At 39.1% G+C, this 25,825-nt stretch overlaps 1 protein-coding gene across 2 annotated transcripts in view; it reads right to left on the bottom strand.

Moving 5' to 3' along the window:
- The window catches only part of ADCY8 (adenylate cyclase 8), a 128,673-nt gene that overhangs the window by 5,625 nt on the left and 97,223 nt on the right, over nucleotides 1-25,825 (bottom strand). For both annotated transcript variants that reach the window (XM_064644684.1, XM_064644694.1), the window contains 6 exons: nucleotides 24,049-24,250; nucleotides 21,129-21,218; nucleotides 19,575-19,747; nucleotides 16,663-16,744; nucleotides 8,220-8,378; nucleotides 4,212-4,358 (listed from right to left, as the gene is read on the bottom strand). In XM_064644684.1, the coding sequence (XP_064500754.1) occupies nucleotides 4,212-4,358; nucleotides 8,220-8,378; nucleotides 16,663-16,744; nucleotides 19,575-19,747; nucleotides 21,129-21,218; nucleotides 24,049-24,250 (853 nt within the window). The remainder of the gene's footprint in view (nucleotides 1-4,211; nucleotides 4,359-8,219; nucleotides 8,379-16,662; nucleotides 16,745-19,574; nucleotides 19,748-21,128; nucleotides 21,219-24,048; nucleotides 24,251-25,825) is intronic.

The raw sequence follows: 25,825 nt of genomic DNA, 5'->3' as shown, positions 1-25,825 counted from the left end.
AGAAACATACCAAAGGCATAACATGAAATATCCCCTGCCATTGAACTAACCACAGTGTACGTCAGCTGGAGCGCTGGGGTCTTGGAAGCTTTGCTGTTCATGTGCAGATATTGCACCATCTGTCTCTAATGGGAGGCTGCTCAGCACTGAGCAGAGGGAATACAAAGCCATATGGTTAATGGCTCCCATCCAAGCCAGGAAACTCCGAAAACTTGACCTGCTTCTCATTTTTCTTCAAACTGCCAGAAAAGCCCATGATGTACCTTTCCCTCCTACAAGGGCAGCCCTTCCAACTGCTCTCTTAAAGATCATTTCTCGCAACTCTGCCTTTATGAGAAGTCTGAGAGCACCAGGTGTGTGAGCAAGGGGAGAAAAAAGTCTTAGATGAAAACAGTCTATATTTTCATTTCCTCATGGTTGCTGGAAGTAACAGCAAACAGAACACTAATTTAAAACGTATAATAAACATCTAAAATTACTCTTTTTAAGAAAGAAGGAAACTATTGTCTGTGAGATAATTTAGAAGAAATGATCTCAGGTTGTCTTTTTACCCCTTGTTCATTATTGTTCCAAATCTCTTTTTTTCCCCCTTACTATATCTGGCCTGTTCAATAGCTTCTTTCCTTCTTCAAATAACAATCTATTTACCAATTACTTTCTTCACAGTATGACAGGTCGATGGATTTTGATATTGGGGAAAGGTATTCCAACTCAGTCTTAAATCAGCTGCTATTTGCTGCATTTTAAATAGGCTGCTAATTTACCACAATAGTCCAGGGAACATTTCCAAACACTAGAATGTGATTTGTGCCTTAAAGGCTTGATGCTACAGTTCTTGCACAGCCAAGGTTGTAGGGAGCTCAGACCTGGGATAACATGTGCAAGATAGTAAAAAAAAGAATATTCCAGGACATGGCACACAACTGAAGAGTAATCGAAGGAAATCTGAAAACAGGATCTAGTGTTCTGTTGAAACCTCTGCTTGTGGCAACATAGTATATTAATACCTGTTGTCATATTCATTATGTAAATCACTGCAGGATAAAGAAAATGTGAGGAAAAAACCCCAACTGTGAACAAGAAAACTCCTATTAAAGCACAAATCCCAACTGTAACATTGAGACATAAATGATAGATTAAAAAGGCTAGAAAGAATATTACATTTTAAAAGAAATCCTTCAAGACTTGTGATTTCAGGAGAAATGCTCCAATGTTAATTTTTGGTCTGACTTCTCTAAGACTTTAGCCTTGTATGTGTCTTAAGACTACAGTCATACAAAAAATAGGTAATTATAAAAGTAGATTTTCGATGTTCGTGTTTGTTTCTTTTTGTCAGTCCAGAAACCAACACCTCCAATTCTGCCTCAGCTGAGAGGAAAACTGGATAACTTGGAAATGAAAAGATTTGTGAACTGTGAGGGAAAAAGCCCTGAGTGGAGGCAGTCCTTTGAGAAGAGTCAACCACCTACTCTCCAAGACTGACTTTTGGACCATGTTCCCCCAGCTCCCTAAGAAACACCCAAACACAACCTGACTGCTCCATGGGCACCTACCCCATGCAGTTTTCAGTGGCAGGTTCTGTTCCACCATTCACTATTTTTTGTTTGACTGGCTTTGTCCAACATAGATCCATTACGTGGAAAGCAAAATAACAGATCCAGACTGTAACCCCACTGTTTTGCCGTAACAAGGAAAACCCTCTAAATAGAAGAAATAAGATTTCCTTATTTTCCAGATTTCCTTCTTTTGCACCTATCACATTTTCCAAGCCAGAAATTTGTTATTTTTTCAATTTGTTTCAATTTGTATTTTTACCTCTCCTTTCATTCAGAAACATCATCCTGGCCCTATGGACAGATCATCCCTAATACTATTATCTCGGTGATGAAAAGAGGGGACTCACAGGTGTAGAATCTGATTTGAGCTCAGGAACTGAATTCAGTTGTCCAAACATGTATGTCTAGTGTGATCTAGAGCACACTTTCCTCCAAAACCTCCAATGGCTTGCTCTAGAACAACATGAGTTTTCCAGTAATGCAGCATGGCAGCTGAAATCCCGTGTTGTTTTCTCAAATCAGGATATGTAAATGGCACCAGGTGCCCATGTCTTACACTCCTGTGCTTTCTACATTACGGTATCTCTACAGAGGTGTTCACATGATGCTGAGGAACAAAGTTTTCCCATGGATCACAGACCTGTTCTGCTCTCAGTCTGCACATGTGTATTTTGCTTCTTGGACTGTATCGAGACAGCAGAAAATCTTGGCAAGGAGCATAATGAAAAAAAGGAATAGCAACGTCATGTAGTGTCAGTCAATAGTTACATGGAAATGTTGCTAGCCCTGAATGCCCAGTATGCCTTCTGGTTCATTTTCCATGGGTATCATTACTCCCTTGAGTTGCTTTTCTGGCATATCACCTTTCACATTGCTTAGGCAGAATAAACTAATGACAAGACCATGCTGCAAGTAGGTTAGCAGTCAGCAGGGGATCACATAATTTCATTTAATACTCATACCAAGAACATACCTATTATTCAACAAAACATGTCTGGGACTTAATGCAGTCCCTAATTAGGTCCTTTATTAATTACAGAGCCGGTGTTAGGGGCCTGAAAGTAATATTGCGTTAAGGTTTTGATGAAAACCTTTTCTTCAGTAATCGCCGCAGCAACAATGGAATTTTATTGTGAAGATTGCGTGAACGTGCATGACAAAATATCTTAATGGAAAGACTATTGCCATGAATTAATTTAAGTTTGAGCAGTAATCATTTTAATCAGATCTGGAAAGAAAAACAAAGCTATTAATCAAGAAGCATGCTGACAGCTGTGCAAGATCTTGGAGGTAAGAAGTGGGTATTTATATCCATAGGGAAAGCAGTGCAGGAGCTTAGCAGGTGACAGAGTTCTTTTCATAGGAGAGGAATTTTGTTCTTTACTAAAATCCACAGGAATACATTCCCTGTGAATTCTTCTATTTCTCACTGATAGTTTTAGTATTGCACCAATTATAAGGATAAACTCTCAATTTCAGTGTCTCTCAGAGTTTTAACTCTGGTTTTATGAGCAGCCACTCTATGAACGTGCCCAGGATAAGGAGTCACAGACCAACAGTTCCACATTTTCCCCTTCCCTGTTCCATCTAGACCATTCCAGTCTGGCACACAGATGCAGTCTCACTGATAAGTAGAGATGGTTCAAATTCTATTTCTACTACTCAGGAAGCTGAGGAGGGCTACATACTCCTGAAAACTGCTTGCAGTGTATAGGTTAAAATTCCCTATGCCAGGTAATTTTGGCAGCATTTTTGCACCCTTCCTGGTTTTGAAGTTTTTTCAAAGCTCTTCGTTGGTCGATGCTTTGTCTCTTTTCTCAGTTCCTCTTGGGCTCATTGCAAGGCTTGAAACCACCTGTCTAAGCTTCCTTACTAAATAGTTAGCAGAGTATGCAATACTTAGTATGCAAATTCCTCCTTACTTACCAGGTTTTCTTTACTTCCACCTAGCAATAGCTACATTGGGAATCTGACTCTTCTTCTCCTGTTTATCTTATCCCTTCCTCAACTCCTTTTCTGAAATTACCTGGACAGGATACCTAAATAAATTCTTTTTTCCTTTTTGTCTCCATTAAAAAAAAAATAAATTCCCTTCACCTCTGAATTCCTAAGTAAAACAAGCAGCTTTACTTCATTTACCTCTCTAAAATCCCTGACCAGACAATTCTCTTCAGTTAATATATCACCACCACCTTTCATTCTCTACCCAACATTTGCTTCTGTGCTTCACATTTAACTTGGCACTATCTTACCTTTAGCATTTGAGTCCATTCAACCAATACCTTCAAAACAACATTTTTATCTGTTTGCTTTTAGACCACTATTTTCCAGAACTGCTGAAATATGTTCATATTTATTTCTTCTACAGAACTAAGGCATTTTCTTCTTCTAGTTACCCAGATCTGTGCTTTTACTTATGAATGTTTACACTCGAGTATTGCTTTCAGCCTCTATCTCACTAGGTCATTCAGACCAACGTTTGGCAAGATGAATGGCATAAAAACAAACCAGACAATTTTAATTGGAGCAAAAAAAAAATCAGTCAATTATTGGAAGCAAAATAATTACTAAATTTGATAATTTAGGATGAGATATTTTATATTTTGGAACTCACTGTTTAAGCACTATCAGGTTTTCTCTAGTAGCTGGTATTACCTCATCAAAGTCTGCAATGATTTCATTCAGCAAGCGCAGACATTCTACTCCTTGGTTATTCATCTCAGTCTGGGAATAAAAGTCAGCAAATCCAGGAATAGAAGCAAACATCACACCAACAGCATCATAGGACTGAGAGTATAATTCCTAAAAGAACAATGAAGAATGATAAATTGAAGTGGTAACATAGGGAAAAAGTGTAATTAGCTGCAATTAAAATAGTTCTGTTACTTTCTCCATGCATAATACCTTAATATCTGATGTTGGCATTAGTGTATGAAGTGTTAGCCAAATTCAACAGGATGAGGCTGACAGCTCTTATGTTTTCATTGCAGATTGTATGCAGGGTTTGCCCTTTCTTTGAAACCCTGCTCCTTCTGCTTCACCAGCTACACCAGGGGCTACACCAGCAAAAATGAAATAGAAATTTCCCTTTTAATTTATAAGGGGAATGACTTGAAGAAATGAAGGATTCATTTGCAAGTATGAATACCAAATAACCGAACACTTAGACAAGTAAAAGGAACCTAATGTTTGCTATTTATTATTGTTTAAGTCTGTCTCAAACTTTTGTAATTGACAGTATATTTATAAATTTATTTATTGACGGGGATAAGATGGGAGCATTTAAAATGTCTAATATGATGTCTTTATAAAAAATACTCTCAGTTACCACATTTTCTGGTGGATAATTTGTACTTCAAACTACTGCAGCTCTTTACAAGTTTGTTTATTCACAAGTTTCAGAGAGCCCTTACTATCTGGTAAACTGGGGTTCTTGTAAGGTGACTATGGAGCTCTTTGGTTGCCTGGCTCGGGGAGATGTTCCTGCTAGTAGGGTTTGAAAGGAGAGAGAAACAGAAGTGAGGGTGATAGTAGAGTTACTGGGGACAGAAAGCAGCTTATAAAGGATCAGTCACAGGAGGCTATTAGGACAAAGTATCCCCTAGAATAAACTCCCACTTACATTATTCATATAATTCACTCTGGTACTGAGTAACAGATGGAGGGCTTTGTGCCATTACCTGTGTGAAAATGTGGACAGTTCTTCTCTGAACTAAAGCTAATTTTTAGGAACAAATTAATTTCAACTTTAAAAATGCCAAGGGCAGAGCTTCACAGTAACTCCTGGTAATATACCACTACCATATGCACTCTCCTTTGTTGATTTTTTTCCCAAGATTCAATTTCCTTAGTTTTACCCAATGGTGGACACTTCCATTTCTGTTTTGGGACTTTTCTCATGCCATTCTAACCTGAAGTACTTTTTTCTCAATGTTCTTGATAGTGGCTTTAAAAAATTTTGGTGCTTTGGTCTTATATTAAAAAGATTTATTGTTGGTTGCTGTACTCTTGATGTGAACACTTCAGGCTCTTCTTCTTCCTTCATTCTGCTTCTCCCTAGAAAAGCATCCTGAATCCCAGGCCTGCACTTTAATATGCCATTAATGCTGCTACTTAGCTGGGCTCTTTAAAAAAGTGTCCCACAATAAAAGTGGAGAAATTTTTCCAGTTTGCGAAGTCCCTGCAAAGCTTTGATTGAGAAAACACAATTGATTCCTTTCCTGCCCTTACACTGTCTTTCATGGAAGAAAATCTTCGGGGTTGTGGAGGCCACACTCTAAGGACACTCTTATTCCCTTTTGTAGGTATAGAGAAAGATAATACACAAATTAGTTTGTGGATGTTTATGGAAGATTTGACAATATGTGCTAGGAGAAGCACGGACACACTCAGGCATACTCTTTCCTCAGATCATGAAGATGGAAGACAACTGGCTGAGCCTTCAGCTGCTCTGGTTTTCTATTTTTGGTAAGAAGCATCAAGGCAGAAATAATACATCCATGAGAAAATGCTACAGTACACATTTGGGAGGTCATTTTTTTGAGAGCAGAGAAATTAACTTAATGGCCAGACATGAACTGCAGGATTGATTGTACTGAAATCTGGTAGATGTTACAGTCTGCCAGCTCATGCATAAATCATCCACAAGTATAGTTACTCTGGAAATTGCCTTACAAAAAGCAGGGGTGGTGGAATTGAATTCAGTGGCAAATTACTGAAGCATCAGCAGTGAGCCATGGGGCATCTGCTTACTTCTGAAGATTATTATGCATGTGACTGTATGTGAATGAAAGTGTAAGATAAAAAACTTATTTCCTGAAAATCCATAATGCAGATATGCTAGAATACACTCTTGGTTGGTGTCAGGGTCTGCTCCATTTGCAATGAAACATTTTAACCTTGTTGCTTTCACACATACATTTTCTCGTGTGCAGAGCAGTGTTTTTATGGCAGTTTAATACCCACGGAGTGTAAAATTTCTCAAGAGATTGATTTCTAAAGTGCCTTTTCTTGTAGCTTCTCACTATGTCATCCTTCTCTAGGTGATACTTGAAATCAGAACACAATGATTCCTCATTGTGCAGTCAAATTTGTCTAGCTATGTCTATTTCCAAAATGTACAATCAGAAAATTGTGGCCTTGATGTCTTATTGCTGCGTAATGAAAGATATGTCAGTTCTGGCAATGTAAATCTTGCAAAATACCTCCCCATTTTCTAAAAGATTATTCCAACATTATGTGAGAATATTCCAGTTTTATCATACAGTAGACTTTATTTACAGATAATATTATAATATGCATTTGCCTTATTTCAAATAAGAAGTAAGTGATTTACTGCTGCTTTCAGAAACAAATTCTGAACTTTCCTTTATACCTCTTCAAGCTTTGTCTTAGGAATATCCAGAGTCTCCTTTAACATGTTTTTCTTTGTGTACTGCAAACACTTTTTAGGAACATAGCCACAAACTATGTTTCTGAAATGGGTGTTCTGTTAACTGCTATAAAGAGGCAATTCAGGGGCAATATGAAATGGCAAAAATGTTCTCTTGTGTCTGAAGATACGAGAGCCTCAGGTCTGTTGCTGCCTGTTGCACAGATTGCTTCCATAATCACCAGCAGGGCTCTAATAGTACTTCTGCAACACTGGGCTATTGTAAGTTTGCACAGACATTCTGTTAAATTCACATGTCGTTTCTATGAATAATAGATCTTCATAGACTCATAGGTTAGAAAGGACTTCTGAATGTCATTTAATACAGTTTTCTTTCAAAGCAGGGCCAACTAGGTCAAGCCTTTCATGGCCTTCTTCAGTTAAGGGCTGATCTAGGCTCTATCTTCACAGAATCACAGGTTTGAATCACAGGTTTGAAGAGACCTCTGGAGGTCATCCAGTCCAACCCCCCACTGCCAAGGCATGGTCACCTAAAGCAGGTTACACAGGAATGCATCCAGGTGGGGTTTGAATGTCTCCAGAGAGGGAGAATCCATGACCTCCCTGGGCAGCCTGTTCCAGTGCTCTGTCACCCTCAATGTAAAGAAGTTCTCCCTCATGTTGTGGTGTAACTTCTTGTGTTTTAGGTAAGGCCATTGCTCCTCGTCTTGTTGCTGGGCAGTACCATAAAGGGTCTGGCATCATCCTCTTGGCATCCATCTTTGAGATACTTATATACATTAATGAGATCCCCTCTCAGTCTTCTCCAGATTAAAGAGGCCCAGCTCCTGCAGTCTCTCTTCATAAGAGAGATGCTCCAGACCTCTAGTAATTTCTTCTCTAGAAACACCCATTAGGTACTGAAAGACAAGAATGACATCGTCTTTCAGCATTTTGCTCTTAAAGTTGAACGATCCCAGGTCTGTCAGATTCTCCTCATATGTCATGTGCCCCAATTCCCTAATCATCTTGGTGACTGTCTGCTAGACTTGCTCTAGTAGATCCACATATTTCCTGCTGTTGAGTCTGAACATTGAAACATCAGTCCTGATGTGGCCCTAGAACCTTTATTTCAAAACATGAATTTTTTTTTTCAGTGTGAATCAGATACCAAATATTGGCAGCATTTGTGCAATAAATCCTATAGAGAACTAAGTTTCAACAATTTCCTAACAGATCTGCTTTTCTTTTACTAATTAAACAAAAATATCAGAAATAAAACTGACACATACTTCATTATCTCGATCCTTTTCCAGGAAGTGACGGGCAACATGGCTGGGTAAAATATTCCGTAGCATGTTTTCATTGTGCTCCCTCAGCTCCTTCATTTCATTGATTTCTTCTTTTGCTTGTACACGCCACAGAAAATCCAGCCTTGCTGTGTATTCAAGCTGTAGTTCCAGAAAGAAAAAAGAGACAAATATAAAGTAGAGATTGTATTGTCATCCTGGAAGGCTGCTTGTGCTTCAAGCTTCAGTGCTGCTGAAGATCTTTGAAAGCATTTGATTTATTTGCCAGAAAAAGAGATTATTTCTTTGCCTTATGTACAGTGAGAGTCACAGAGTAATCTTGGGTAAAATAATAATTGTCATATTACCGCTAAAGTCAGTGGATAGAAAATGTCACAAAATTATTTTCCTTTTAAACACCTCTTTATTATTTAGATAATGGAGTCAGACAGGAGTTAAGGTATTGGCAGATATTGGTATTGACGTGAAATAAATATGTTCCCCTTTTCCTTTGTGTTTTCAAATTAAGTGAGTTTCATGACAAAATAGGACAAGGGTAATTCTAAACAACTGGCAGAGATGTCCTTCTCAATGATAAGTATCTTTCAGCAAAGCTATATATAACAGCCCAATGTACTTCCAAAGAGAACTTTCAAATCTGTGGCACCAAAATGACATAGTTATACTGTCAGGACACACAGTTATTTTCAACTTAAGTCTTCCAAAAAATAGTGGAAAACATGCTATTTGTCACCCCCTCAAATACTCTGTCCCTGATGTACTGTGGGACCAGAGCCTGCAATCACAGTTTAGTACACGCACAGTGGCAGTGCCTGATACCTTGCTACAAATTGAAGTTAAATGGTTTTCAGTGCTGTGTGTATGCAGAACAAAAGCTGTGCACAGCAGAGCTTATATATGCATACATATATATGCATTGTTTAGTACTATGTATGTATATAGGTGCATATTCATATATATATGAATGGCAACTGTCTGCTAGCTGAAGCAGGGAATATGTCAAAACATCATGTTGCTTGCCTGAGAGGCACATGTGTGTCAGCAACATGGACAAGACCAACACTGCCAGAACTCTTGTGCTTCACACTGAAAAAGAGTTTTAAGCAGATTTTAAGGCAGCTGACACTGTAGCTTGCACAAGAGTTGACTTATTAAGATACAGCATTATTGAAAATGATGAAAATATTCCTACAGTCAGTAAACTGAAAGAGAAAATATATTCGTGAATTTTGAGTTGCCCTAATACTAATAATACCCATCATAGAAACATATTATGCCAGCAAATAGATGAATTTTTACAATTTTGAGGGGCATCAAATGGTTTGTCAAGAGATGCTGGGATTAATGAATTTTTGGGGATATAATTTATGCACCAAACTGAAATAAAGGACAAACCTGCAGTGGGTGGGAGTGACTAAGAGGGGGTTCAGGCATTGTTTAGTGACTCATCTTGGCCACATTTTTAAGTCACCAGCAGTGATGAATGGTAAACTCTTCAGAAGAAAATGCAAAGCACCTTGCAAGGGAGCTTATAGGTTGACTGTACTCCAGGGAGCTTTCTTTCCTAAAAGCTAAAAGTGACAGTGGCTTGATATAAAGTTCCAAAGCCTGTATGCAACTTGGCAGTGATTTACTTGTCTCTGGGTGCTGTTAATACCTTTATAAACAGTCTCTTTTCTACTAATACGTTGATCTTCTATCTTGGGACCATTCCCTTTATTAATGGCACCAAAAAAAACCAGTCGGGAAAAAGTACCTTTAAGCAAATTTTTCAATATTTTTCAGTTTCCTTCCCCCTTCCTTTTGTGCTAGAACACAGAGCTCATAGCAGATAACTGACTTTTGTCTCTACCAACTAACTGAGAAGGGAACGTTGACTATAATTTTGCAAGTTCTAAAGGTATTTTACAGATTGACTTGAAACAGGAGCTGCTGGTGGATTCTGAGTACTTTGATGCTTCAAGATATTTAATGCTACTACAATAAGAGCTTTGCAAAAAATGGTGGTACAGTTTTTCACATCTGCTCTACAGGGAAATGTCAGATCTCTAAGCCTAGCTCAGAATAGCAGCAGCTAATCTTTACATTTTAGATAATGTCATTCTGCTTATTTATGATCACATTGTAACATGAAATACTTTTCTTGCATCATCAGTGGACTACCAAGATGACACTGTCAGCTCAGAGATAAAGATGTGCTACATATAAGGTTTAAAAATAGAAAATGTGAAGATACTTTGCTAAGTTCTTATATTTGCTAAGACTAACAAAATTATAGGGTTGAGTTTTGAGCTTCTTGTTTGGTTGTCTAAAGAAATATTCCTGGGCATAGTGGTGCCAATAAAAATGATTGCAACTTGAATCTCAAAATGTGTTTTCTTGCTCTATGAAACACCCCTAATTCCAATTGTGAGTGAAGAAAAAAGAAATGTATTACACAGGAAGCCTAACACTATGTCCACCACATGCTGCACAACCCACCCACTCCGTAAACAATTGCTACAGGCAAGGAAAGCACAAGGTAAGAATCAGAGTTTGAGTGGCAGCACATTCTTCCTTAGAGGAAGGTACTTTCAGGTAGAATTTCTTCTGCTATAGCAGGTATTAGTCTGTTCAAGAGTATTCTTGCCGGGATTTTGCCAGCAATGGAGAGCAGAGTAATACCACAGTAATTTGAGCAATCTGATTTAATTCCTTCCTTCTTATACAGTGATGATGACTGCATCACGAAGGTCTGATGGTAGTTTGCTGAGTTCCCAACAGTGCACCACAAACTCATGGAATTTGGTATGGAGTGCAAGGACCCCATGTTTCCAGACTTCGGGTGGAATTCCATCAACCCCAGCTGCCTTGCCGATTTTCACCTGCTCTATGGCCTTGAGGGTTTCTCCTAAAGTGGGGGCAGTATCTAAGTCATACTTTACCGGATGTTGTGTGATGGACTGAATTGCTGAGTCTTGGACTACACGGTTGGTACTGAAAAGAGTCTGAAAATGTTCAGACTATCGATTCAGAATGGAGGCTTTATCTGTTAGAAGGGTTTGACCATCAGCGCTGAGTAGAGGGCTTTGTACCTGGTATGTAGGCCCGTATGCTGTTTTCAGGGCCTCATAGAATCCTTTGTGATCACCTGTATCTGCGCATAGTTGAGTTTTTACAGCTAGATCGATCCACCACTTGTTCTGGATGTCATGGAGTTTCTGTTGGAGCTTGCTGCATGCAAGACAAAAGGCTGTTTTTCTTGCGTGACAGGATGGCAATGCAAGGTGTGCTTGGTGGGCGGTTCTCTTCTTCCTCAACAAGTCCTGGATTTCTTGATTGTTTTCATCGAACCAGTCTTTGTTCTTCTTGAGGGAGAACCCTAAGGATTCTTCGGAGGATTGCAGGATGCTGTTTTTAATATGGTGCCAAATTGATTCAGGAGAGGAATCTGCAGAAACTGAGGAATGGTTTTCGAGCCTAGTTTGAAGGTTAGCCTGGAATCTGTCTCTTACTGTGGCTGATTGGAGATTGTTAACTTGGAGTCTTCTCCTTGGGATACTGCCTCTTTTAGGTTTGAATGTGAGATTGAAGTTGAGTTTACAGCGCACCAGCCAATGGTCTGTTTGGCATTCTGCACTGGGCATCATGCGGGTATGGAGGACATCGCGAATATCTCTCTGTCGCACCAAGACATAATCGATGAGGTGCCAATGCTTAGATCTGGGGTGCATCCAGGTTGTCTTCAGACTATCTTTCTGCTGAAAGATAGTATTAGTGATGGTGAGCTGTTGCTCTGCACAAAATTCCAGCAGAAGTCAACCATTATCGTTGCAGTTTCCAACGCCATGTTTGCCTAATATTCCTTTCCAGGCTTCAAAATTCTTACCTACTCTGGCATTGAAATCACCAAGGATAATGATCTTATCATCTGCGGGCACTTTTTGGGTAAGGCGGCGCAGGTCAGTGTAGAATTTATCTTTTTCGGCAGGGTCAGCTGGAGAGTTGGGGCATATATACTAAAGAGGATGTCGATGTTGAGACGAGCCAGCTCATGGGCAATTAGGGCAGACCGATGCTCAGGACGTCCGCTGTCCGCAGAATCAAGCATGGTTCTGATGTTCCAGCATGCTAGAATTAGTTTAGGAACACCTTTGGAGGCAGGTGCGTGCCTTTGTCTTTTGATCTTTGTGCGACCGCATTGGAAGAAGATGCCTGTTGGCCTGCGGTTAACCAACCGGGTGAAGGTGGAGATGAGCTTTGTTTAGGCCACCTTTTCTAGGCCCCTCTCCGAGTGGAGCAAGCAGTGCTGTCCTTGAAAAGGCTGCTTGGTTGTTCAGGGTGCTGCCCCAAGAGACTGTCATCTCCGGTCAGTCTCAAATGACCAATATCCTGAACCACCTGCATGCAGGGTTGGGTCTGCGGCTCCCAGTGCACCTTTCACCTGCCATTTCGACCCTCGCCCGTCGCTACAGGGCTTTCTGCATGTGGGTAAAGTCTTCAAGCCTGCGCAGTGGATTTTTTAGGTGAGATGCAGTCTGCGCAGAACTGAACCCACCCTTTAATCCTAAGGTTCATCTGCCAGGGCCAAGCAAGCTTGGACAGTGGCAGCGAGATCCTCAGGACGTAGGTTTGATTAGAGTGACCTTCTCTTAGATGGATGGCCTTACAGGGCTAAGTGAGCTCCATGTGCCCGGGTTTGAGATTAGAGTTATCCTTCTCCTAGGATGACTGCCAGAAGGCTAACGAGCTCATCCTGCCCAAGAATGTATTAAATCTGGTCCTATGGTTTTGACCTGTCTGGCATGGGCGGCCCTACTGAAGGCATGTACCATCACCAGCATAGCTCGCAACCACATAGGTGTACACAGGCTATGTTCCTGTTAGAACGATTTGGTCAAGTCTTACATTTCCTACTTTCCTATCACCTGTCTGTAAACAATCTGAAGGAGATACCCAGGAACAACCCTTTGTCCTGTCTACCATTACAGGATGTAACAGAGTGAAGCAAATATATCCAGAACATGCCGAACCTGGGCAGTAACCACAGGTGAACCAAAAACAAACAGACAAGCAAACAAGCCAACCGTTCTGGCCCCCGTTCCCATCCAGGGCGGGGGTGCCTTTCAAGGCCTCAGCCTGGCCAGGACCCCCATCACTCTGAAAGGACCCACTATCCACCCTGACCTTGTCCTTCCACCACTGCGTTACCACATATCTTCAGGTGCACTGCTCACCTGTGACATTTCATACGGGATTGTCCCGCTCTACCTCCTGCCAGTCGGAGGACCCCCTCAGCCCGCTCGACACCTTTCCCCAATCCATCCCCCCCCTCCGCCTCCTCCCCAGCCCTCCCCCCCCAAACCTGGAACGGCAAACCTCTGTGTGCTCCGAAGCTCCCCTCTCCTCTTTCATGGGGGGGCAGTACCCGTCAGCAAGGCTCCCCTTTTCTCTCCTTTCCTTTCTCCTGCCATGGCCGCACCAGGGGGCTGAACCGCGTGCGCTCCACGCGCATGGCGCAGGCAGGTCCTGGCAGCCCGGGCTCCCCCCCAAACGGTGTGGGGACGTCCCAGCAGCCAGGGGTCCTGCCCATGTGCTGCAGGCAGGTTCTGGCAGCCCGGGCTCCCCCCACAAGAGTCTATAGAGTTAAGATACAGCCCTGACATCCAGTGTTTATTGGGTACAGAGCTATCTGTGCCTGCCCTGGCAAAGTTCATGTCTCTGTACCAAAGAGCCCCAGAAATGGGAGCAAACCAGTCAGTCAGTCAGTCAACACTTGCCTACACCAGAACACTCAGCTGGTGTAGGCAAGATCTATGCTCAGATCTGCAATCTAAAAGAAACTAGAGAGGATTTTGCCCTCTCTTTCAAAAGGCCTTTTTTTAGTTATGACTGGGGTGGAAGGAGAGGAAGGACTGAGTCTTCTGTGGGTAGTTTTATTCCCTCTTTCCAATTGTTAAAACCTCCTCTTTTAAAGTTATGGCAGAAAGTTTTGCTCAGGGTTAAACTTTTTATGTTGTGTGTTTTCACTAGGGGTGAAATTCTAGTAGAGAAGACTGTATATGGTATTGTAGTTCGATAAGATTTCAAGGCATAGTTTACATTCCCACAAAGTATTCTACTTTAACTCATTAAAAAGACAAAGCAGTAAATGAACACATTTTACAACAGATTAGGTCTAGCCTTAAAATTATCCACAACACTTCTGTGTGTTTTTTCTCAAGTTTAGTTTTCAGAAGTGCTGCTGTAAATTATGCATTACTTGTGTTAAAAAAAGATGTGCTTCCAGATGAAACTGAATTTCTAATAGGGAATTAGTCTATAATGGCGTCTAACAGTAACACAAATACTTTTAATTATTAAAAGTATTCTTAAAATCCAGATCAGATTTTAAGTAAGCTCAAATAAGCTAATATCACACACATTTTTTCTCTAATTTAATTTTCAATTTTGGGTGCAAAAGTTGGGATAAACTTTAAATCACAATGGATAAAAAACGATAGGTAGTTATTTAGAAATTGAATGTCCATAAATTTAATCTTACAAAAAGGATCTTTTTTGTAGATCCACCTAGAATGAGGCAAGTTTTAAACTATTCTACTTCAGAATACTTTTGCAGTTTGTGAGATGCAAAGCTGTGCTGGAGCACAGCTTTATTGGACTTACTGTGCTCCTCAGTTCACACTATTGAAGTGTTGAGTTTTTTTAATGTGTTCTGGAAGTAATTTTTATATATGCATTTAATTGGCAACTATACAGAGACCTTTAGGTTGACTCGTTAATAAGAAATTTAACAGTACAAAGAAATTTTCCTGGACACTGCTGTTGGATACTGTTAAATTGATAGAGTGGCCTTATGAATGGTTTGGGAGAACATGAAGGAATTAGCACATCTCAGGGACTATTTCCAAGGGCAGTTTCAGTGCAGCCACCCTGTTTTATGGAATAAGAAAGATTAATTGAATGGAAAAGAACCTGTGCTCTGCCTACAGACCTCTGGGCTGGAAAATACTCTAAAACACCCCAGATCAGGCTTTTGTAGAAGACAGATGTTTACACCCAGAGTTGTGATCCTGAAGAGTATTGCCTGGATTCTGCCTAATTCTTTTTCTACCTAAACTTCTCTGGTGTTGCCTTTCTTGGAACTTAAGCTGATTCCCAAGCTTGAGATTTGTATCTTGGCATATGGTAAGAATCACTGTGAATATTATAAGGCTTATCACAAACTTGGGATGTTCAGTTCTAATTTTCTCCATATTTTTCCCAAGTGGACTTTATGTCTTGTTTAAGAAATGTCACAGTACATTTCTTTCTGTCAGACTTAAATCTGGGCACGAAAAGCATTTAATCCCTTGCTTCTGCTACCCGCTCATTCCTCATTCCCTCAAAAAGAAGATAAAAAGAAGGGAAATTACTAGAATATTTAGGTGTTGCCTTCTTTTTGTTCTCCTGTGGAAGAAATGGAGGTCGTAAGTCCTGACACAACTTACAAAGTTGTTGTAATAAAGCTTATAATACTGTCTTATTAATCACAGAATTATTCCTTTCTTACTGCCTCACTCCAGGAGGATTGAGAAATGTTGGTATTAATCAGCCTAATGCTCTTGAGGGGAAAATGTTTAGGCAAGTTGGACAACATCTAAAAGTTTGCTGCTTGCTTTAATACAATGGTCCTGTTTGCTTTATGTGAACAGAAACTGCCTCAAGTCAGCATGTTTGACATTCAGCAGCCCAGAGCTTGAGAGCCAGAAATGCTGTGAAGAAAACACTCTGCTTTAGCTGGTTTTTACTCAATGCATTTTTTATTTTAAATCTAAATTTTTCATAATTCACTCTCCCTGTGCACTGTGTATGGATTCCTGATATACCCAGTTTTTCAGTTCCTCCTCAAGGATATCAGTCCTAAAGGTCCAACATCCCCAAATCCTGATTATAGTCTAGGTGCATGTGAAAGGATTCTTGCAAGTGGTCCATGACACGAAGTAGTTAATATTGGTGCTTAACTCAAATTTTATTTATTTCCTCAAGTCTGTTGCTTTTTCTTTATAAACATACTAAGCTATTTCACAGGAGTTTTATTATTTACTGATTATTAATCCCTTTCTATATTCTGGTTTTATGCTTACTCAAGTGCACTGAAACTGTCAGGTGCCTCCAGAATTACACGTCTAAAATAAATGACATCCCATTTCTTCCTTCAATTTCTATTATGAAATGCAATATAACTTGTGTATTGTTGAATATAATATTGCACATGTTCTTTAAAACTGGTAGGCAGTGTCAGATGTGGTCTTTCTTTAATCAGATCCTGCATATGGTTTATTAAATTGTGAAAGGTCATCTGCTCAAGTGGATAAAAAGGCAGTTGGTATTTTGAAAGTAATTATTGTCACATCCTGTAATTGCAAGGGATAGAGAGAATGGTTAAAGCAAATGTTTGCATTACCTGTTGACCATGATAGAATACAGCTAAAAGGAACATTGCCATCAGGAGTAAAGATGCCTCCTTTGTACCCAGGAAGTCTGTGCTGGAAAAAAAAAAATCCAAAGTAAAATACAGTTATTGATTTGTCAGTGTTGTAATTGTTCAGAATTTTCATTTCATAAGTCACTATGATAATTTTTGTTATTCTTTAAAAAAATCCCCTGTATTTGAAAATTTAATTTATCTGTAATTAGTTCAAGAGAACAGGAGTGTAACTGGAGTGCTCGCTGTTTGGAGACACATGCCTTAAATAACTAAACTAGCCTACAGGAGGTACACAGAAGGTGATGAGCTTTCTCTTTCAAATGTGATGTGCAAGCTGTGTGTCAGTCAGTCTCTCCCTGGGAGCCATGAACACCACAGCCCCTGTGGAGTGCAGGAGGTAGGATCTTGGCAGGGAAAGGTTGAGGCTGAAGCTGGGAAAGGGAAACTTCAGATTGTGAAAGTAAAAGCCCAGGAAATGAGCCTAGAGATAAAAGATGAACCCCAAGGCAGGAGATGAAATTAAACATTGTGAGAAAGATGACAGGAAGGAAGTGTGGCTTAAAAGGGAATCAAAACATTTGGAAACAGTAGTTAGGACTGGTTTTACTGAGCCACAAAGAGGAGAGCAGAGAAGAGCTGTCTGCCTGTGACAGGGGAAGTAAAGGAAACCTTTGCAGACTGTGGGGAAGCAAAGAAGATGTGCCAGGAAGGTACTGGCTGTATGAAATCTGTATGAAGTCACTTAGGTGCTCTGTGTGGAGCATGAAGAAAGTGTGACAAAATAAGGTGAAAGAGGTGAAAGGGGTTCAAAGCAGTAACAGGGGTTTCCAAATAAATATGGAGAGAAATTACAGATAAAAAAATGAAGAAAATATCTCTGTATGTAATTTTTTTTTAAAAAACCATGTTTCCCATGGGAAGAGATATAAATGAAGAGGATTGGAAAATGGTAGAGCCAACCTTATAGTAAAAATAAGGATAAAGAAATAAATTTGGAGGAAAATTGAACATGGATACTTGGCAATTACTTTGTTGAAGAGAGTTGAGAAAAATGAGGAAATTGCTAAGAAGTGCTTAAAGCCCAAATATTTGAAAAAAGTTAATAAATAAGTAAATGAGAACCAGAAGTGGGAAGACACCTTGGGACACTCTTTAGTCTACCTTGAGATTTAAGAACAAAGCAAACTCCAGACGCTGAATCCATTTTCCATAGTAATTTTGAAAAAAAGTATCAGGTGATATTTGTCAGAGAAGGACTCCTATGACAGAGAAACAAAAGAGAGAAAGAGCAGAACTTGATGGAGACTAAACCAAAAGGAAACTTTCTTGCTAGAGAGCTAATTGAACTGACTTTATGGTCCCAATGAAGAATTTACTGTGAGGAAATGTGCTGCTGAGTCATCAGTATAGAGCAAAAGACAAGCAGGAAACATCCTTGTCATCTGGAAACATTTGGAATTCAAATGTTTCCCATTTTGAAGTTGCCTGAAATACAACCTCAAAAAGAATACATTCCAAGAAGACCCCTTGTACAGTGGCTAAAGGCAACAGCCTTAAAGGTCTTAGTTATGAACTTTCCTGTTATGGCATGTTGTGGTGATGTAGCTTTAGCCACAACAGCTGAATGAGTTTTGGAGGGAGTTGCAATCCTCTTTATTCAACTGATTGGTATAGATTAAAAAAAAAAAGTTTCTGGGCACACAGCCTTGAGCCTCATGCTCCCTAATGTCAGAGCTGAAGTTCACATCCTTAACTTGAGAGTGGAGCATCTCAGCTGATTTCCCTGTACCCTGGGCTGTTGGCTACTCCAGAGGATATTCCTGTCTCTTTCTTACTCTTCTATGTAACAGTCACTGGAGAGTTTCGCTGACACAGAGAATAGAGACTACTCTGAATTCTCCTAGATTTTCACACAAAAATGTGTTCCTGATTAAGGAAGTTACTTCTAGTAACTTAGCCAAAATATTGCTTGTTGCCATTTGTCATAATTAACTGGAGTCTGCTGTGAATATGTAATATGTCTGTAGAAGGATAACTAGCATTAGAAAAAGGAACTGCAACACCAAATTTTTAGTACCTCACTACTGTCAGAAGCTAGTAGGGAAAGATATGCATGCAGAGCCTTACTCTGTGTAAAGATGTGGCTGTTGTGAGAACTAATTGCACAAATCCATGCTTTTCTGCCGTTCTGAGGATCTTCGTCTGGCACGCACTTACAAGCACAAGCAACTGCAATACTAAACTGGTCAAGTATCAAAGACTGAAGAAGTGTCTCTGAATGAGCTAAATCACTGCTGCTCTAGATTCAGTTATTGCAACACTTATTGCACCTCTAACTCTGCAAATTATTGTGTCTCTTCTGTTCTCCTCTTCAACTCCTCTTGCTGGGAAGGAAGCCTGGAAGGAGGAGTCTGTCCTTCGAACACTCTCCTACAAAACAGAATCATCCCTGTGTTCCTTATATCTTTCACAACTGCACATTATAGATTGGATTTTATTCAATTAAACCCCTGCCCCCTAAAAAATCAATTGTTCACTCCTGTTTGCTTAAATTGAAGTGAAAGTTTTTATCAGTATCTCTGGAGCTTTCAAGAGTAGAAGCAACCAATGTGTTTGCACTGCAATATGTATTTTTAATCAGCATTGATAGACTATAGGAAACATAAAAGACAAACCCTGTTCAATATTTAAATGTCCTCATGAAATGAACATTTTAATAAAAAGGCTTGAGAAAGAATCACATTATAAATCATTTTGAATTAGTAATTTCCTCTTGCGACCATCACTCCATATTTAATATGGGGCTACCCAGTACACATATACTCTGGCAAGACTTGAGCCATTGCCTTGTGAAAAAGCAGTTCCTAAAGGGAGCTGTGAACACTTACTCTCCATTGTGGTTAAAGTTGTCATATTGGAGAAAAAGGGAGGCATAAATGGTCTCAGTCAGCAGAGAATAGATCGCAATCATGATGAGAAGCACTGCCAGCTTCAGGACAGAGTTGAGACGGAGAAAGACTGCACAAGTCACCATTGCCAGCACACCAGTGAAGACAAAATACTGAACAGAAAACAACACTGTTTACTTTTGGTGATCAGTGACTATATATTTTCATAAGTATCTACATAAATAATTAAGTGATATGAAGTATAGAAAAATTACTTTGTATTTCATTGCTCAGCTAGGTACTCTCAGGTTCCAGGGCACTTTGAAAATAAGGGTTTTGCTAAAATAGAATGCGAAATTACATATTCTCTGTTTTGCATGGCACCTCCATGTCAACAGAAATCCTTCTCTGTGCCTTTATGGCATTTTCATTTAATTATGGGGGAAATGGCATTCTCCATAATTAAAAGAGGAAAAGGACAGATGCTGCATGCAGTAGTTTCCTAATGAAAAGTCAACAGAGAGAAAGAAATTTATATTCCTCTGTATTCTGACTGTATTCTGAACTTCCACAAGACCGACATTAATCAGGATGGGAGAATCATATTCCTGCTTTAATTCTTTTCCCATGCTTCTTGAAGAGTACAAAAAGCCACAGATTTGGGTGTTTTTTTGGTGTTTTTTTTTTTTTGTTTGTTTTGTTTTTTTTTTTTTAATATTAAATATTGCATGTTTAGCTTGGTTATTTTACTCTCTTAAAATGCCTGGAAGTTTTACTCATATCTCATTTTCTAATCTCTTAATTGTCTCATTCTTTCTCAATGATTAGTCATCTGTCAAATGCAATCCATGCAGCTGATACTGGATAAAGAGAGACAATCATGGTCATGAGCTGTTCAGACTTAAAATAGCAACACTACCACCCACAGCCCAAATGTAGTTTAAATTACCTCCTATCACACAGCTTTAGGAGAGATAGTGTTCATTTTTCTGAGTACAGTTTTTCTTTAGTACAGTTCCTCTGTAGGAAAGTCTGCATCCCTGCTGTTTAGAGCATACTGCTGGCAGTATCATGACACTGCCATATGACTTTCTAAGTAACATACTTCTCTTATCTACACATGACTAATCCATTCATTTTGTTGCCTGCTTGCTCATCTTAGAGATGATTACTTTTTTTTTGCTCCTAAAGCAAACTTAAATAACCGCAACAGACTGACTGTTAGGTTTGCCATGTAAGAAAGGTTGCTCTCCATTAGATTCATACAACTTTGGTACTGTGTTTTATTGCAATTGAATTGCTGAATGTATTTCCAGCATAAAGGTTTTGTTTGAAGTTCAAAGGTTGAATCTTGGTTGTAATGCCCCATTAGATCATAAGATTAACTCCTTCTGTAACCAGCCTCTGCTTTTGCTATCAGCATATGAATAGATGGAAATGTTCAGCTTGAGGCCCCTGACTCCACCAGCAGTACACATCACCCATTCCAGATAAGGGTTGCCATATAACCTTTGTGGATCCATGCCTCAGATTCAAAGGTACCCTCAGAAATACCTCAGGACAGGAACAGATGTCCGTAAAAGAAGCAGATGAATTGAACGTCTGGTTCTTCAGGGCTATTGGTTTGTCAAAATCACACCATAGCTGTGAAGAAATAAAACAAAATCAGGGCTATAACGTGCACTGGTGACTAATTGCTTGTGTGGCTGACTGGGTTCAGGGATGGAACTGGCTGACCTGCTGCTCTTCATGCCAGCTCCCTGACTGGCACCAAGGACTGACTAAATGGACAATAAGAAGACATACTGTGGCAGTGAAATAGAGAGGTGGAGCTATTCATGCTACAGACATTTGGTATCTGAATAGCATCCCTATGCTCTCTTGCAAAGTGGAAAGATAAGCTCCACTGGGAGTTTCAGAGAACTGATGTTGGACTCTTAAAAATTACTCTCTCAAAATACTTAGACTTTGCCATAAACTACAGTGAAATTATTTAATTGGGAGCATAAAATCAAATTGCATGAGTGCCCTTGTCTGCAAGCGCTTTTCTTCTGCTACATTGCTCTGTTATCCTTCTGGATGTGGGACATCTATCCTTCATTTCTATGGCATGATGCGGAATCGGTTGTACCAAAACATAATGTGGTCCCAGAACAGCAACTGAGATGCTTAGAATGGAAGGGAATGAAATCATTCATGATTCAATGGTTTGATAATACAATACTGCCTTTTGCTGTTATGACCTACATTCATTTTAATGGTACTTCCAACACAGTGTATTAAACATAAACAAAATATCAGTGTTGAGCTGCAACGCAGTACAGTCTTAGAACACAGGAAAAAAATCATTAATCGTGTCATATTTTGACTGTTAAAGCAGATGGAGTCTCCTGTTACATATATTAATCCAATCTGGATGTTTATACTAGGTCATTTCATCAACCTGGTATGTACAAGCTAGTTCACTGGTCTTTTTTTTCCAACACAACTAGAGAATTTGCTTAATGAGGGTCAATTTCTTATAATTAAATTCTAACTAATTTTGAACTTGGAACTATTTTGTTTGTTCTTTCAGCAGTTCAGTCACCTCTGCAATACAGTATTATTACCTAGGCTGGCTGTGCAATCTTCCGTGACACTGGATAGCTAATGGTACCTTCTGACAGTTTATGAGGTGTACCGCACCTCTCTGCAGGGCAGAGTATCATCAGAACCACTACAGGTGTTTTTTTAAAAACCTTTCTTGGTCAGAAACTTTATTTCAATTTTATAACAATAAGAATGCACTTGATTAAAGAACTGCAAGACTCATTGCTCCCCTGGTAAAACCAAAGCCTTATGGCTCCCACTAGAAAGCTTCTGAGTCTTTGACCCCTCCAACCAGCTGCAGTTCAATTCAGTGGACACAGGCAGCTGCAAGGCTGAGGTGCATTACCTATTCTTAAATACATACATGTCCCTCCAGAAAAAAAGACACTATTATAGCAGAATTTTGACTTATTAAACTAATGAGGTTATAAGAATGTTGTGATGTCCTGTGGAGGTCAGGACTCAGTGGCTCAAGTCATTGATGGTCTAAATATATGACAATAAATGTAACACTTTACTGCTTTATAGAAACCCACTGGTATGGCAGTAAAAACTATTACTTTTCTTTTGACTGTTTTTGGGTTAGGCATCCCAGAAGATTGCACAATCTTAAAAAAACCCCACAAATCAAGGGAAAATCTTGTTATCACGTATCCATAGCATATTGGTCTGTTAGAGATGACCTTGTTTCAACAGTAAGATTAATTCTACTGAAACCTTTCCTGGAAAACATGTGTTAAAATATGATTTAAAAACCTCTAAATTCTATAACACTCCTTAGTGATCTTTACTGTAATGTACCACCATCCTTGTCTACAGGAAGTTTTCAGCCCCACTGAACTTCCTGTCTTTACCGTATTTATATTTTCTCTGTAAGGACAGAAATCAGTGGCTGCATTCTTCTCTCTCTGACTAACTCTCCTATCAGTGACTGCATGGCATCACTAAAGAACACAGACAGCTACTGAGTCCTCACATATTGGCCACCTGAATTAAATTGTGGAAAAATGACAACACTAGAGCATAATAAAATCTCATGTCTGTTAGCAAAAGCCAAGGCAAACCCCTGAAATATCAGACCTCATCATACTTACTCCAATGATATAATAATAATTATTTTTAATTATGTTAGGATAATTATTGTTGCTGTTGTGTTGTCCAAGTTGCTACTGTTATTACTGTCACTAAATGCATTCCTGGTCTCATTTAGAAGGAATGAAATATTTATAAAGAATAATGTTCAGATGAAAAAGCACTGCTACATCCATAACCAGAAGATGCCCAACAAGAGGAAAGAGTGATGAAAATGTTACTTTTAATCTGTCAGTGAGACATTTACCACATTCTTGGCTCAGATATCAGCACCTGCCAGGTTGTCTGACATTATAATCTGCCTAATTTATGCAAAGATCTCTCTTGTTGCTGAATACATCAGGATAATCAGGGCTCTATTGGAGTTTTTTAAATTATTATTTTAGTAATTGTTTTAATTTTTCTTTTAGTAATCTAATTAATGGGAGAACTGTGAGGTAATCTGAAAACTTCTGAGAAGAGGAATTTAATAACCATAAGCATTACTTGACAGTCTTTAAAAAGTATAACAGAATGCCAGAAAATTGCAAATGGTTCACAAAGGTGGATAGAAAGTAGAAAAAAGGTTTTAAAAATAGATGATCCTCATGAGGGAGAAATAATTAAATATTTCAGAAATACATAGGTTAAACAATGGATTGAATTTCCTGAAGCTGTGGTACTTTGCCATTTCTTTTATTATCTAAATCATAGCTGGCTTATAGACACATTAGTTAACAAGTCCTGTAGCAAGCTTAATAATTCATAAATCATCTTTGCCTTTATAATATTCCTTGGTTCCCTGTAAGCTTACAATATTGATGATGGCTCCAAGAAAATTAATCAGAATGGATGCAAATATAATGACATTCCTTGCCAGGTAGGTCTCATTAATCCAGCAGCAAGTTTTCCGGAGCATTAAGGGTAAACATTTGTAATCCTCTGCTGTAGTGATCAGCACAAGAGCGGAGTGCAGCATTATCAGAATAGAAAACTGAATGACCATGGGTATCACCCTAGGAAAAAAAAAAAGAATCCAGCATTAAACCTCAACACAGTGCCACTGCTAATAAAAATAAATGTGTAAATAGGTAAGACTAGGAAATATCGGTTGTCATAAATCTGAGACAATTAGTCTCAGAAAAAAACCCAGAGAGAACAAACTTTTGTTCATGTTGCCTTTACTTCACATGGTTTCTTGCTGAGAAACTGTTGTTGGATAAACAAGCCAGGGAAATAAATCATTGCCAGTGCCTGTATGTGTCTATGTAGAGTCCAAATGTCAGGAATGTTCTTTCTTTTGGTACACAGTTGTCTCTTAAGTTTTTTTCAGAGCGGTTCTATTGAGCCTGTAGGATCCTGATGCCACATTTGTATGATCTGGTTCTGCTCAGACTAGTTTGGGGGTAGTTTAGTATAGTATTGTTTTCTATGTATCACATCACAGGTCTTTTAAGCTCATACTGTACTGAGGGTCATATTCTCTAAAGTGAGTACAGTAATGTAGCCTGTTTTCTGGAGTAAGTCAGGATATAATAATTGCAGAAATGCAAGATTCTTCTAATTTTAATTAATAATGGGTCAACTGCAGATAAGAATCTCATTGGTTTCCAAAAAAAGCAAAAGAATTCAGCTACTGTTTTCATGGTAGCCTTTCAAAATACAAAGCGTATGAAAAAGTATTCTGTAATCCAAGTGTTTAAATAAAACCTGTTGTTTGGCATACCTTATAAACTTTGTTCTTGTATATATGATCTTTAATCAAGAATTGATAAGTGCATATGCAAAACAGTTCAATGTCTTTGAACGTACCATTAAAACCAATAATATCTTCCAGCCTGTCACTTTATTTTTCTAAATTTATTCCTTTTTCTTGCCTAAATATGGGACCTGAAGTCAATCAAGTATCCTATGTGGTTGGAAAATGCAGTAAATTGTTTTACTTTGCTGAGTAGAAAGCACTCAGCACTTCACAAGTTTCTGTGTCCCATTTGTGCCAGTCACTGTCTTTCTTTGTCTCTTTTCCCAAAGATCAAATCCATGCAAAATAAAAGTAACTCCACTGCTCCTACAAACCTCTCCCCTCCTCACTCCACTTTTCCTGGCGTTTTTGCTATAAGGAGAATGATTAACCTTGAGGCTTTGAATTAAGTAATTAAAATTTCTAGTAACCTAATTGTATATGTGCCAGTACTCTACGATTTAATCACAATGTCTCACAGAAAAAAGTCTTCGAAAGTGGACTATCAGGGTGCTCCAGAGAGACTTCTGCACTTCCAGGCTGTACTCTCTCATTAATACTTCTGTAAACGTGTTTTGTCTTACTGAAAACATGAAGTTTTAGATTTTGCTACAGATCACCTATCCCTCTTCTCTTTGAGTAGGGTGTATAGCTATTTGTACACTTGCACCCTACAGTAAGACAAATTTAGGAGTATAAAGTGGAAATAGAAGTGAAAACATCAACACAGCTCTTTTGTCATTTTTCAGTAGGTCAGTCAGGTCCACTCCCCAAAACTGAATAGACTTTATCTCAAAATACCTGAAACTCTCCTCAATTTCAGGATATTTGAATTTGGGGTTAGAAGAGA

This window comes from Pseudopipra pipra, chromosome 1 (assembly GCF_036250125.1).
Source record: "Pseudopipra pipra isolate bDixPip1 chromosome 1, bDixPip1.hap1, whole genome shotgun sequence".
Classification (NCBI taxonomy): domain Eukaryota; kingdom Metazoa; phylum Chordata; class Aves; order Passeriformes; family Pipridae; genus Pseudopipra; species Pseudopipra pipra.
This window is presented reverse-complemented; position numbering and strand designations above follow the sequence as displayed.